Source organism: Lonchura striata, chromosome 1 (genome assembly GCF_050655825.1).
Source record: "Lonchura striata isolate lonStrDom1 chromosome 1, ASM5065582v1, whole genome shotgun sequence".
NCBI lineage: Eukaryota > Metazoa > Chordata > Aves > Passeriformes > Estrildidae > Lonchura > Lonchura striata.
Window position 1 is genome coordinate 63,636,786 of NC_140703.1, and position 14,631 is coordinate 63,651,416.

Here is a 14,631-nt window from a genome sequence, read left to right on the forward strand (position 1 = left end):
AGACCCAAAGCTGATCTAACATGTTGTTAATGTCTGAAATCCCTGTCCTGCATATTTGTCAAATGATGGGCATCATCCAACATATGCCATTAGTCAGACTGACCCAGCTGAGCACCAGGAGTGTTCACTACCTGCAGGACTTTGCTGTTCCCTTTGTTCCCCATCACGGTGTTCCTGCCAGCCTGTGCCACTGAGCTGTGCCAAGTAATCTGGGACTTGCTCAATATCACCAATACCATTCTGTATCCTGCCATTTACACTTAAAACTGTTATCCTTAAAGCAAGATTGATTTTCTTCTTTTCTGATACAATTTGGATCCTTGTAATGCCAACTTTTCAAGGGGAGAGTGAAGAATATATAAGACAAATAAGATGTACTTGCTGTTTTGAAGCTGTTTGCAAGAAAAACTACAGGACAGAAACAAAAGGAGTAACATTAAAAAAATAAGGCTGAAAAATCTCCCCCTAGATCCACTTGAGCTTCCATGACATGGGAACTGACTTGTCTTCTGGCCAAATTTTGAGCATTGATTCATCAGAAAAGTAGGAATGTTTACAGAATAATGGTATATTTGAAAAAAAACCTAAAACACTGTGTAATCTATTTTTAAATAATATACAACATAAGTGTCCAAATCATTCATCTTAGGTTAATTCAGTCAAGAGACTTTGTACTAATCTTATTTTTCATCTTTTAAAGGATCTTTTCTTAATACAGTAGGAGGATGCTTTACTGTTTTTGGAGCTATTATACAATTGTAAACATGCTTTGATCCAGCTTCCTGCTATTGTGAATGTTTAGACTGAGATAAAACAATTTGTTTTAAAGGAAGTTTGCTAAATACACAATACCTTTTTTTTATTCATCTGCATGTGGCTTAATTTACTGATTGGTCCTGGTGTAAGTGCATTATATGTAAAATGGAAAGTACAACTGCTGTATTCTACAGCTGGACTTTTTAAATCCATTTTTGATGGTGCATGGCAATCATGAACATCAAATAAGGCCTCACATGCATACAGGCTAGATGTTAATGTGTAAATTATATTTACACTGCTGCTCAATATATGTGCAAGCAAGCTGGAAAACCTGCTGGGAAAACTTTAGCTACAGACATTCAGGATGTTGCAATTGTGTGCTTGCAACAAAGGTCAAGTATATGTCAGCACAAGGTTGCTGGTGCATTCTTTGGAGCCCTGTATGACGCAAGATTTATGTTGAAGTACTTTTAAGGATGTTTCCTACCTTTTCAGGAGTGTTCTGTTCCTATTTTCACTAAGTTAAACATTAAACTTGTTAATCTCTAAGCAAGCTTCATCCAGTCTTTAACTTGTTTTCAAAATAAAACTGAGTAGCCAAACTTGGTGATCTATGGTCTGCCCTTTAACAGAGACACCAGCAAATGAGGCTGCTGAAGGGGTGGTGGAGCAGGGGGAGGAATAGATTTGTTCTTACAAGACAGGTTTCTATGATCATGCTGTACGCCCATCCATAATAGCTTTTGAGCCTGTTGGAAGGAAATTTACTTCAATCAGCAGTGTGAGAATAAGTGTGGGGAAGGAGGGAGAAATTGTGTGCACTGAGGAAAAGCTCCCAGCATGTGCTTGTGTCTTATTAAATGCCAGGCAGTTTGTGTAGAAAGACAACCTAAAACACCTGGAGTGCAGCAAAAGCTTGTGTTAGAACTTCTGCCCTTTTAGACCAAGTTGATGAAGCATGGGACACAAATCCATGGAAAGAAATAGCTCTTGGAGATGCTTGGGCTTTTTTCCTTTTTAAATAATAAAAGTATAATAAGTACAAGTATAATAATAGTTAAGAGTCTAATAAACAAAGATGGTTCTGCTACACTGAAGAAACCACATTTCCAGCACAGCGAATTCCAGAAAAAGGTTAGTGCAAAAATGGCCTCATTGGACAATTATCTTTGGAAATAGTTTTAAAACTCCTCATAAAAAACAAAATCAATCCTAATGCTGAGACGTACTTTATTACTGAAGCAGCAAAATCAGTATCCTGTGCCACCATGTTTAGTTGGTAGAGGGGGCTATGTTGCTCCCTCGTGGATCCCAAAAAGCCTCTGATGTTGAGCTGTTCTTTACATGAATAAAGTTGTTGTGACCAATCAATGTGATCCATGTAATCGGGGCTTGCAAAACACAATAAAAGCTCCAAGGCTTCTCTCCTCCAGCTAAAGTGTTGCAGCTTTAGAAAGGAGGCAAAGGGCAAGTCTTGACATGAAGAAAATTCTTTGGGCCTGCAAGGCTGAAAATGTAAGAGTTTGGTTACCTGATGCTTGTCTTAAGTGCATACGTGCGTTTGTTCATATGGATTGGGTGGGAGGATGCAGATGTGACACATCAGTGTTAGCAAAAACTTGTGGTTTAGAGACATCAGCAGAGCTGCACTCTCACTGACATTGCTTGTTCCAGTGGTAGGAGGAGATTTTACTGCTATGGAGGAAGCAACATAGAAGAACCTATAACACCGTTGTCACACCAGGAGTTTTTCTGGAATGCTATACATAAATGTTTTCACCTAATTAGGGTATTTCACTGCCACGGATTAGTAAACAATGTCTTTCTCTTAGACCCACTCATAGCAAAAAGAAATAAGATCACGGGCTAGTTTAGTTCAGAGAAATGCTTATACTCACTCACTACAGGCTATGGTTGCTAATTTTCAATTGGTTTTTAGGTTGTTGGTTAAGATTAATTTGATTCCTAAGAATTACTTCCAGGAGGTGCATTCTGCTTCTTGTAGGCTTAGGAAATCTTGGAAGTGAAGGCATGGGAAACATCCTTGCTGGGGAGATGGCCAGCAGCAGGACAGGGTGTTGCCTGTGCCAGAGCACACTTTCTCATGTGGTTAGAGGAAGCAGAACTTGGGACTGAGAAGGATGGGAAGGGAGGGATTGTGGCAGGGTCCTTAATATGGCTGTGTAATTGCAACAAGAGGGCTGTGGCTTGCTTGCTGATAGTTATTTCATTAGTAGTTGGCAGTATCAGCTGAATGAACTGCCCTGCAGAGGGGACGCAGGATGCCTTCCCTGCACCCTCTTGGGGCACAGTGTACCCAGGGTTTGAAGTGCTTTGCCAGCCAAGGACACAGGGTGGTACTTGTGTGACAAAACACAGGATGTGATGCAGCTGTGCATGCAAGGGCATGATTTATACTGATATCCAGGAACCCTTGTAAGCAAGGAAAGCCATACCAGGAATGATCATTTTTTGTCTGATGTAATTGCACTGTCACTAGGGCTTAATCTGATAAATTGCACCAGTCAGCGATTTTATTTTTTAGTACCCTGGCTCTCAGCACTAGTGCAAATCTGTTAAAACAGACACAGCTCTGACAGCCATTCTCACAGAGAACAAAAAATGTGGAGGGTCTGTATAAGTAGTTATGATTCCTCTATAAAAAAATACAACTGAGTAAAAAGAAAGTGACACTCAAGTCTAAAAGCTTGATCAATGCAAAACCTCTCTGATGTCCAAGAAAAATAACTGGAAGTATCTGTGAAGGGTTGAGGTTTTGCACATAGGCATCCTTTAGATGTAGCCATTTCCCCATCCAGTAACAGTGGTGTCCTTTCAGATCCCACTGGCAGTTTGGTCAAATGCTTTATTAATAGAGATTCCTGCCTTAAACTTATCACTGCAGTCCTGAGAGTCCAGCAGTGCCCTGTGTAGTGCTCTGAGAAGAGCAAGCCACCAATGCCTGTAACTGTGGAGTGAAAAGTATTCTTTTTAATAATAATATCAATGTATAGAGAGAGGCTTTGAATTTTTACAAGTGGCAACGTCTGACAGATCCCTCTCGTCTTAAAGAGAAACGGGTAGATGTTTGTTATGGTCCCTATGGATTTTACCTCACTGTGGAAATATTAACTTACAGAGGGGGTTTTTATTCTTCATATCGCAGGATGTGTATTTGTGTAGGAAACAATGGCACAAGGGTCAGGCTCACCACCACCAAGAGGAACAACCAAACAGTTTCACCCCATCTCCCCAGTAAACCCTTCCCAATTTCAAAGGCAGAGTGATGCCAGCACAATCACAGAGTTACCAGGGGAGGTGATGCTGGGGAATGCAAAGGGCCTGTTCAAGCCATGGCCTGAATGTCCCTGAGGATCTCCTGCAGCAAGACTGTCACTTGGGTCTGCCTGCTGCACCAGGTGCTTCTCCAAAAAGGCTCTTCTTAAGGCCTGGGGCCTGTAGGGCAGCAGCTGGTGAAAAGTTAGCCTGCACCTCCTTGCTCCTGTTAGCACTCGTGCTGGGGCTTGAGAAGGACAGGTGGGCTCCAGGTGACACTGATGGCAGAGGGCTGGGGGCTGCTGAACAGTGCAAGGAATGTGAATGCACAGAAAAGGCTGGCCAGGAAAGCCTCTGTCCCCTCCCTAGATAATTCTGCCTGTTACATGCAGGAAAATGGGTGTGATACATGCAGACATCTTTATAGTCTTTGAGTTTTACAGCCTATGGGCTTTATTCAAGCAGAAATTCTGCCAATATTTAGTATTTGGACTTATATCCAGAAGCTCTCAATTTAGTGGGGTTTTAAATGCAGATGTTTTGGTCATACAACTTCAGAAAACTGATTTTACTATAATTGAAATAATGGCTTTAATTCCAAGTTGCAATTAACATGAAATACTTTTAAGTGAAAAAATTAGGATAATAAAATTACCTAAGGTTGTCTTTCATTATGTAACAAAATTACCTAAGGCTGGAAACAATGAGTCAGAACTGGACAATGCTTCACATATGTCCGTGACCTATACTATAAAAGCAGTTGGAGTAAGATGCTTAGAATGAAGGTTTTGTCAGATCAGATGCAAAAACTATCATTAATACTTTATTTGACATTGCAGTGTTTCCGTTGTGTTTCCCCAATAGCAGCTGATTTTTTTCTTTCCTTTGTAATTTTACTGTAATTTTACTGAAAAGTCTAAAGGCTTAATTTAGAAGATGTTTTAGAATACAGGATTAAAACTTTCAAATCAGTAAGTCTTAAAAGGAGAAGGGGAAAGAGGTGCAGCAACTTAAGTATGGTTTTACACAAGGATGTGCCTTTCTTTGGAAGTACATACATGTTAACTCTTCTTACTGCAGTTTAGATGTAGTTACTATACCCAAGGCTTTGGGATGGATTATTAAAGGTTATTTTTGCTTGATTCATCTGCTGTTCCCTTTGCCTCCTTCCAGCTGTAAGTTGAAGCATTCTGAGATTATATTTTTTTTTACCTATTTATGGAGGGGAGCCCTCAGAGCCTTGCTTGATGAAAAAGTACCTAAAATTTGACATGACAAGGTGCTTGGTGCACTAACAATTTTTTAAAAATAGTATTTACACTGAGGCTAGTTTGTGAACTTTTTAAAAGGAGCAATGCACAGAGGGCCACGAGACAAATTCTTTGCCTGCCATCTGGACGATGCAGGGCCTGGCTGTAACAGCATGTTAAAGCAGCTGCGAGGGAAGCGACCCAGGAGGGTGTGTTTGTTTGTCTTGCTAACAGCTGGCATGGCCTCCACTGGCTGCAACCAAGTTTTCTGAGATGCTTTGCTCTCATTTTAAATTCTTTTGTGCTCTTAAAGCCAGTTCTGAGGAGAAGGCAATGGACTCAGCTGTGGTTTAGGGGTTCAGCTTACTTTTCCAAGCTGGTCTGTCTACTTGTCTGTGGTTCAGTGGTTGATGACAGACAGTCCTACCCCAAACCTTCCACAGCATCTGGTACCATCTGAATACAAAAAGTATTTAAATGTGCTTAGAAGCAGGGTAAAGCTACTGCCACAATTTTACTAGAATCATAATCAGGAATGTCCAAATCCCACTACAGTCTACAACTCAAATGTTTAATTTGGAGTTTATGTACTTTGATTTGTTCTGTATTCACTTTTCTGTAATTGGTTTAATTCTAATTATAAAGCAGAAAGCCAGACACTGTTCTCCTGTTTTAAGTTAAGAATCATAAAGGACATGCCTGAACAAATTACTAGAATGTATGGTTGTAAAAATACTAGGGAATTTTAATTGTATAACACATTAATGCTCATGCTGATTTTTGTTTGGGATTTTCTTAAATCCAGAGTTTTGACAGCAGTCTCACTAAAAGCAGTTGCTTTACAGGTGAATGACAGATACGTGCAGGTAGTAAGAATACTTACATACAAATACTTTTCCTTTTTTAAGAAGTTGTCATCATGTAAGTCTGAAAATAAACATGCTTGTTTACAGCAGAGATTGGCCTTCTAAATGTGAGTATGCAACTGCAGACAACAAAGCAGATTTCTAAGATCTTTGAATCAGAGCACTGGCAATTTGAATCTCATTAACTTAAAATCCAGATGTCCACAACCTGAACTTTTTACATTAATGTAATTTTACTGCACAGTGCTAGAAATAACATTTCAGTTAGGACTTGGATGAATTCAGATTGAGACGTCACTGAATCATTTAGATTTGAAGACCTCAGAAGACCTCTGAGATCATCAAGGCCATCCTTTGACTGGTCACCTACCACCTTGTCAATGCCATCATGTCTAGTTATTTCTTGAACACCTTTTGGGATGGTGACTTCACTGGGCAGCCCATTCCAATGTTTAACAATCCCTTCTATGATTAAGTTCCTCTTGGTGTCCAACCTAAACTTCCCCTGGTGCAGTCTGAGGCCACAACCTCTTGTCCTGTCACTTGTTACCTGTGAGAAGATGCCAACCCTCACCTCACTACAGGCTTTGCTCAGGCAGTTGCAGAGAGCAGTAAGGTCTCCCAAGCCTCCTGTTTCCAGGTTAAACACCCGCAGCTCCCTCAGCCACTCCTCACAGGACTTGTGCTCCGGACCCTTCCCTAGCTACCCTGCCCTTCTCTGGACTTTCTTCTCGAGAGGAGCTGGACACAGTTGAGTTATAGCCCCACCCGTGCCGAGCACAAGGGGACAATCCCTGCCCTGCTCCTGCTGCCCACACTGTTGCTGATGCAGGCCAGGATGCCATTGTCCTTCTTGGCTACCTGGGCACACTCTGGCTTCACATTCAGCCGCTGTGGACCAGCACCCCCAGCTCCTTTCACCCCGGGCCACCCCCAGCCGCTGTGCCACCAGCCTGCAGCGCTGCCAGCGGCTGCTGTGACCGGCGCGCAGGGCCGGCACTTGGTCTCCATGAACCGACAGATCCTAAAGGATCTGCAATTCTTGCTCCGCTCTGCGCCTGTAGTTATTCCATACAGTTATTCTCACACACCGGCCCGCGTTCCTTCCCAGCTCACGGAAAAGATGTACCGGCTGTGCTCGCTGAGTGCCTGAAGTCTCAGGCACGGCGCGGCTGCCGTTCCCGCGGCGGCTCTGGGGCCGCGCCGCGCCGCCTCTGCCCCGGTCCCGCCCCGAGCCCGGGCCGCGCCGCGCCGCCTCTGCCCCGGTCCCGGTCCCGGTCCCGCCCCGAGCCCGGGCCGCGCCGCGCCGCCTCTGCCCCGGTCCCGCCCCGAGCCCGGGCCGCGCCGCGCCGCCTCCGCCCCGGTCCCGCCCCGAGCCCGGGCCGCGGGCGGGGCGGGGCGCGGCCGCCGGCGCGGAAGTGACGGAAGTGGCGCTGACGCCGTTTTCCCGCGGTTCGGGCGGCGGGCGGGGGCAGCGGCCCCGGTCAGTGCTGCCCGCGGCGGGCGCTCCCGGAGCCGCTCCCGCCATGCCGCCCAAGCCCCCGCGCAGGGCGGGCGCCGCCAGGGCGCAGCGCCCCAGCCCCGACGGCGGCTCCGCGCCGCCCGCCGCCCCCCGGTAAGGGCTCTCGGCGCCTCGCTGCAGGCGGGCGGGCCGCCCCGGGGCTCTCGGCGCCCGGCGGGCCGGGCTGTGGGCGGTGCGGGGCGGTGTCACCCCGGGGCGGCTCCGGCAGCCGGTGGCGTGGGTCTCGTGGTCGCCCCGCGGTCCCTGTCCCCGCTGGCGATGTGCGATGCTTTTCCTAGGGTCGAGGTCGGCGAAGCGGACTTCGCTGCGCTGTGTGAGGCGCTGAAGGTGTCGGAGAGCGTGAGGGAGAGAGCGTGGAAGACGTACGAGAGCTTGTCGGCAGCGGATGGAGCTCTGGTGAGTAGCGGCATCGCTCGGTCTGCCCTGTGCCCCAGCTCAGGCGCTGCGCCCTAGCTTCGCTGCAGCCGCGGCCGGGGCTCCCACAGCCAAAGCTCACGTACTCTGCTTTTTCCAAGCGAAGGTAGACTGAAGTGGGGTGTTGCCATGTTCACGTCTGTGTAAACCGGCTTCTGTAGATTGCTCTTTTTTGTTAATATTTTGTGATAAAAGTGCGTGCTCAGGAGTCCTTTTAGATAACTAACAAGTGGCATTAGAAAATAGCACCATGTGATCAGCGAATTCTTCCAACTGCAAGTTATTTCAAATATGTCTTAATCAGCTTTATGCAGGTAGTCTTACTGTGTGTTTCTGTGTATTTTTTCCCCTTTGCATCTTTTATGAAGCTGCAGAAAGGGTATTGAGATGACTGTTGCAGAGACAGTTGCCTTTTTGTTGCATAATGTTAACCTGTGCTTATCAATGAGGCATTTCCGTTCAAATTAGTCATTAGGCATGTGTAAACAGATTAATAAAGCCTTTCTTGATTTTTGCTTTTCCTTCTCCTCAGTATGAGCTGGCTCAGAGGACAGCTGTAATACAGCTAAATCATGGCAAAAGCTTTGTTGTAGAGTCCTGATGCAGTTGCATAATATCTAGCTGGGGTATTATTCCCACCGTGTGGACTTGCATTGATGTACGTGTTCTGACTTCTGCTTACCCTTCTGCAACTTGAGCTGACCTGTCACAGCTATGCTGTCACTACTAATAGTTTGTAATCTGTGTTTTTTAAACTGCAGTGTGGATATACCAGGTCTTGATACATTCACATAATGGACTAACAATATAATGGAAGGGAGACTGCACAGCTCTTTCAGTAACAGATATAATTTCTGGTCATGGGTGTTCATGGGAAACATTCACCTAAAATCATAGTCAAGTTCCTCTATAAGAATGAAAACAGGAGTAGTCATTTCCCTTGACTGAAAAAAAAAAACAAGGCAGGTTGCAATATAATCCTGAAAATTTCATTTACAGGTAAAGTTTTGTTTTCACTGATCATTACTTAGCAGTGAACAGATAAGATACATGGTGGTTGAAACCTTTCAGCATCTGGAGATTGCTTCCTTTACCTATTCAGAACCAGACCTTCATTATGATATATAACTAATACCTGTTGTCTTGCAATTGTTTGTTGACAGTCTTTCAATGTACAGGGAAAAAAAAAAATCTACATTTAATTTCAGTCCAAGGCCTTTCGCTCAGACTTAGAGCTCTATCTGCAGGGTGTTGAAATGAGTAAGCTGTCAACTGTGTGCCTCCATGGGGACCTGGAAGGCACTGGAGTTGCTACTTCTAGCTGAGAGCAGGCTTTGTCTGACTCTGAAGTCAAGCAAAGTAACAGCCTGGCTAGTTGCTGCTTCTTTTCCCAAGTCAAGCTCTTACGGCAAGCCTGGCTTCTCAGGACGACTCTGTTCTATTCTTCAAGTTGCAGGGATTCAGGCGGAGGCTGCTCTTTTCTTCCCTCTGGTAAAGGTATTATGTTGGAGGGGCAGTCCCAGGGTTTGTCCTGCAAGCACCAGCTGCATGTGTTTTGATCAGTGAAGTTCAGTAGTAACCTGTTCAGTTCTGAACTGGAGCAGAAGCTATGTAGCAGCTTTCTGTTCTCAAGCAAAAAGTTAAACAGCAGGCCACCAGTTGAGGCAAATACTTACCAGAACACTTCTGTTTAGCAATGTAGTTGGTTTGACTTGAAAAAGCTTAAATCATAAGGCTGCTGATGGAAATAGAGGTAGCATCTACGAATCCACCTCTCAAGCCATTTGCAAAGTACAAAGACCTGAAACCTTGCCTTTCTTGGCTCACTGGCCTTGTTTTATTGTGGTTGATACTAGAATTGTGCCTGCCAAATCTCTGAGGACGTGAAGGGCACTTGTACGGGTAACTAGAAAGCAGTATGGCCAAGACTTTAGGTACCGTGGTAACTGGCAGATACTCAGGGTGCAGATGTGGGTTTGGATGCAGTCTGAACATCTGCCATATCCTTGCTCAGTGCACATTTAATGACTTGAAAACATCTTGCATACTGTCCTTTTTGAGTTGCTTAGGGTGCATGTGTAGAGACTCTGCAAACCAGGTAAATGTGGCTTAGAAGTATAAAGCAATTATTTTTGGCAGGCATTTACACAATAAATTGCTAGAATGTCGTGACCTAGCAGCCTAAATGTGCCTGTGCTTCAGTGAGACATTTTATTGGCCAGGCAGGCGTAAGCCAGGAGGAGAGAACCTGTTATCTGCTACTCCCTGGAATGAATGCCAATGCCCATTGGAGCCACTGCTTTTTTTTCCATCAGATGTCACAGCTTTCCACTCTGATATTTTTTTTTCTTTTGAACATTGGAGCTACTAGTGGTGATACTTTGAAATTTCAGCTTTCTTATCTTGCCCTTCCTTTCCAAGCACTTTGGCTTTCCTTGCAGTGGTCTGCAGTTACCTGTTTCCACAGCGTGTGAGTCAAGGATATACAGGTGCACCCTATTGCAACTGGGCTGTGAGTCCTTGAAACAGCTGAACCTCTTTGACAGGTGTGGAGGAGGAGCAAGGTGACGAGAGAGATGGTAACACAACTTTTCTGGAAAATGTGGCTGACTTCTAGTTGTAAAAAACAAGTCTGCAGAGGGGGATTGTTCAAAAGCACTACAGCTGTCTGTTAAATATGGTGGTGTTTTCCTTCATAGTAGGAGAGCATTAAAGCTTCCCTCTGTGACAGCCAAGTTTAATGACATTCTTCTACAATAAAATGGTAACTCAACATCTCTGAGAACCCCAAATGCTGAAGCAACACTTTTGGTGTGTGGGATGAAGGAAGGTGTCTGATGTGTAATCAGAAAGATGTTTCTTTTTAATATCTTAGGATATCTGGTGAACTCCCATACAAGCTTATTGAGAGTATGGAAGTGTTTATCTAAGAGAGAGCGTTTCATTGGTGTCACACAAATACTTCTGTCCTCTCTATCATTTATTTTCTTTATTAAACCAAGCTGTCTAGATGAACAGAATCTTTTAGAGTTGTAGTTTTTACAGTTTTAGTTTCAAAACTTTTACACACTGATTGTTGTTGGCTTAACATTGGCTCTGATCCTTGCTTCTCTTGTACTCTTAACTTTTTGTAACTCTCCTGAAATCTCTATTATGAACCAATAGTGCTTGTAAATTCTAGATAGAATGAATAGATTTAGTGGAATTACTAATGTACTTTGGTGAGCAGTATGTGATTGTTGGTGTAAGGGATATTAGAAATAGTCGAGGAAGCCATACTAATACTGCTAAGAAGAAGCTTGTTTGTTTTGTTCTGCTACTCTTTGTTTTGGTATAGAACAACACAATGAGAATCTGAAGTAGAATATGGGGTGATATAAGCAGGAAAGAAAAGCTTGAACAAATTGTTGCTGAATATATTGGAAAGAACCCATGTGAGGAACAGATGATATGGTTTGATTGGAACCAGATTTCTCCAAAGAAAATTGAAGTGCTTTAAGAAATCGATAGAATTTGGAGTCTGCCAAGGACCTTAAAGCCTAGGGTCTGGTATGCTTCAAGCTCATTGGCTTAGTTGGCTGTAATATGTGGTGCGTGGGTAGGAGCTCCATTTTTTGTTGGCTGTTAATAGCACTGTTTGGGAAATGTGGCTCACTGTTCTCCTGCTGCAGTTCAGCTGTTCAGAGTCTGGAATTCCTGAGCCATTTTTATCAAGTATTTGGCTAACCTGCTATTAAAAAATTGTCATGGTGGAAGATCTGCAGTCTGCATAGTTAGGTTTTCCTAATTTAGCTTTGTTTGCCCATTTATTTTTCCCCCAAGTACTGTACTAATTTGCTTCTGTTATAATTCAATCCAGTGGTGTAAAATTCTGTACCAGCCAAGTCTGTACCCCATGAGAGATGAATTATTGCTGCCTTTTCCTTTCCTTCAGAAAGTCTCTAGCATATGAAGACATTCTAGGCGTTTTTTTCTTGTCTCTAATTACTTTTCTCACATCCTGAAATTCTCCCCAACTGGTGTCTTACACTGGTATACAGATGCTGCAGAGCACTTGGTTTGTGCAGGAGTTGAACTGCTTTCTTAGTGAAGAAAACGTACAAGGTAAACTGTAGTTTAAGAATGGAATAAAGACTACTTAAATATGGAATGTTGGTCTGCTTAGACCAGAGTTCATATTCAGCAGGCCAAGTGTCCCCAGTTCATAAAATTTCACATTTAAATTGAATAAATTCCTTTCGGTTGTGGTTTCTTATTAAAAAGATAATGTTTTAATTGGTAAGCCACCTCATCCTCATGTTAAAAGACAGAGGCCTCTTGCTTTTGGTAAAAGCATGAAACACATATGAGCTAACAAAGTATTTTCTGTCTAGACTTTATCTTTCCTTTATAGAACTGCAGCTGAACTGAACCTGAATCCATTGAAGCTTTGAATGGATGAGCAAAATTACAGATATTTTAGGATCCTCAGTTATTAAAAAAAGAAGAGCTACTGAAAGTCCCAAAACAAACAAATCATCTCCATGGCCTCTTGCTGATGATATTCAGTATCTTAGCAGCAGATGTACTGCTTGTATGTGCCCTTCGACTTTAAAAGCTCAGGCAACTGGTATAGAGTTTCTTTTTTTACTCATCTTCTGCCTATCCTGGAGAGAGATTGATGACCTTTCCAGTCTTGCTGCATGTAAAAGTGTAATGGGAACTTTGCATATCAGATGAACTATTTTTACTAGTTCAATACTTTCCATTGACTTGATTATTTTCAGCTAGTATTATATTTGAATTTGATCTCCTCTGTTGTGAGCTAATAGTAATCTTCAATCCCAGACAATGTTCAATAGAAAATTTAAAACTGGTATTGCTGAAAAATGAAGGATCTGTCTTTACAAAGAACTTCTTATATGTGGACAAGGCTTATAGTGGTCACAGATTTTTTTTTTTTTTCCACTGGGATATTTTTCCTGCAGGTTTTTATTCTGAACAGTTTTCTGTTGTGAGAGATTCTTGAGTCTACCCTCCAGTCATCTTCCATTCACTGTAGTCATAAACATGTAAAGTCAGAATGGTTTGGGTTGGAAGGAACCTTTAAAGGTCATCTGATTCCAACCCCCCTGCCATGGGCAGGGACACCTTCCACTAAACCAGATTGCTTGGTGCCCCATCCAGCTTGGCCTTGAACCCTTCCAGGGATGGGGCATCCACAGCTTCTCTGGTCAGCCTGTCTTGGTGTGTCATCACCCTCACAAAAAAGAATTTCTTCCTAATCCTGATCTAAACCTGCTTCATTCACTTTGAAGCCATTCCCCCTTGTCCTGTCGCTACATGCACTTGTCAAAAGTCCCTCTCCCGCTCTCTTATAGCTCCCTTGAGGTACTGGAACATGCTGTAAGATCTCCCTGAAGTCTCTTCTTCTCCAGACTGAAAAACCCCAACTCTCTCCAGCCCCCAGATCATCTCTGTAACCGCCTTTGGACTATCTCTAACAAATATCTGTGTTCTTGTACCATCAAGCTATTCCTCTATATTGACTGGAATGTACTAACTGAGATTTTATGTTAAGAAGCCAAGTTCTGTATCTTCCTCTTTGAAAATCAGGTGCTTGATATTTACAGTGAGACATCCTATATCCCATTTGATTCAAGTATCCATCTGTGTTTGCATATTTCTCATGTACATTTCCCTTGACCTTCTTTTACACATCATCATTTGAAGCTTCTATTCCTGGATCACTTTTGTAGGCTGTCATCAAAATTGATATCAGTGTTGTCAGAAGAGTAAACATCTCTAACTGCATACTAGAGCTGTGACTTCCTGTGACCATCTCCTCCTTGGGACTGTTTAGCACTGGAGAACCTCTGGAGGCATAGAATAGAAGTTATTCCTGTTAGTACTTTTAGCACCTTTCAGCTGCATTTGTATAGAAGAGAGGCAAGAATCCCATTTTACAATAATTGTTGGATGAGCATTTTAAGCTAATGAGTCTTCCCAGGTTGTTTTCACTAGATTTTAAATAAACTAGTCATCTGGTAAAAATCAAATCAAATAAAGGTAGTGATAAGTCCAGAATGAGAAATACTTTGAAAGATTTTTTAAGAGTTTTAGATATTTTCCTATAGAAAACTATATTGATTCACTAGAACTGACCTGCGTTGCCCAAACTCATAGCGCAGCTTCCTTGAAATCCTAAATATAAAAGGTGATAAAAAGAGAAATCTATGTGAGCTACTAGATGCTAAATAATCTTAGGGCTAGTGATTGGTAGGTAGACTTTGCTTCGTAATGACTTGAATTAAGGTCACTGCAAGTCATCTTACTGAAACTGAGGGATGGCCAAGGGCAGATGTTGAGCTGTTGTCCTGCCCATTTTCTGTAGTGATGCTGTATCAACAACGATCTTGAGTCAGACTGGTGAAGAAGAAAACACGCAGAAATTAAATTCTGGCTATGAGTTTGTCTTCATTTCATTCCCATGCATTGAAGTCCCTCTGAATGAATCATCTGCTTTGACTGTAAACAAAGCAAAATAGTTGGAACAAGATGCTGC

At 43.1% G+C, this 14,631-nt stretch overlaps 1 protein-coding gene across 1 annotated transcript in view; it reads left to right on the forward strand.

Moving 5' to 3' along the window:
- The first annotated feature begins 7,608 nt into the window (after positions 1 to 7,608).
- RB1 (RB transcriptional corepressor 1) overlaps positions 7,609 to 14,631 on the forward strand; it is a 71,733-nt gene continuing 64,710 nt past the window's right edge. Inside the window, exons 1-2 of the mRNA XM_021528421.4 lie at positions 7,609 to 7,766; positions 7,952 to 8,069. Coding sequence (XP_021384096.1) covers positions 7,678 to 7,766; positions 7,952 to 8,069 — 207 coding nt within the window. The 5' untranslated portion in view covers positions 7,609 to 7,677. The remainder of the gene's footprint in view (positions 7,767 to 7,951; positions 8,070 to 14,631) is intronic.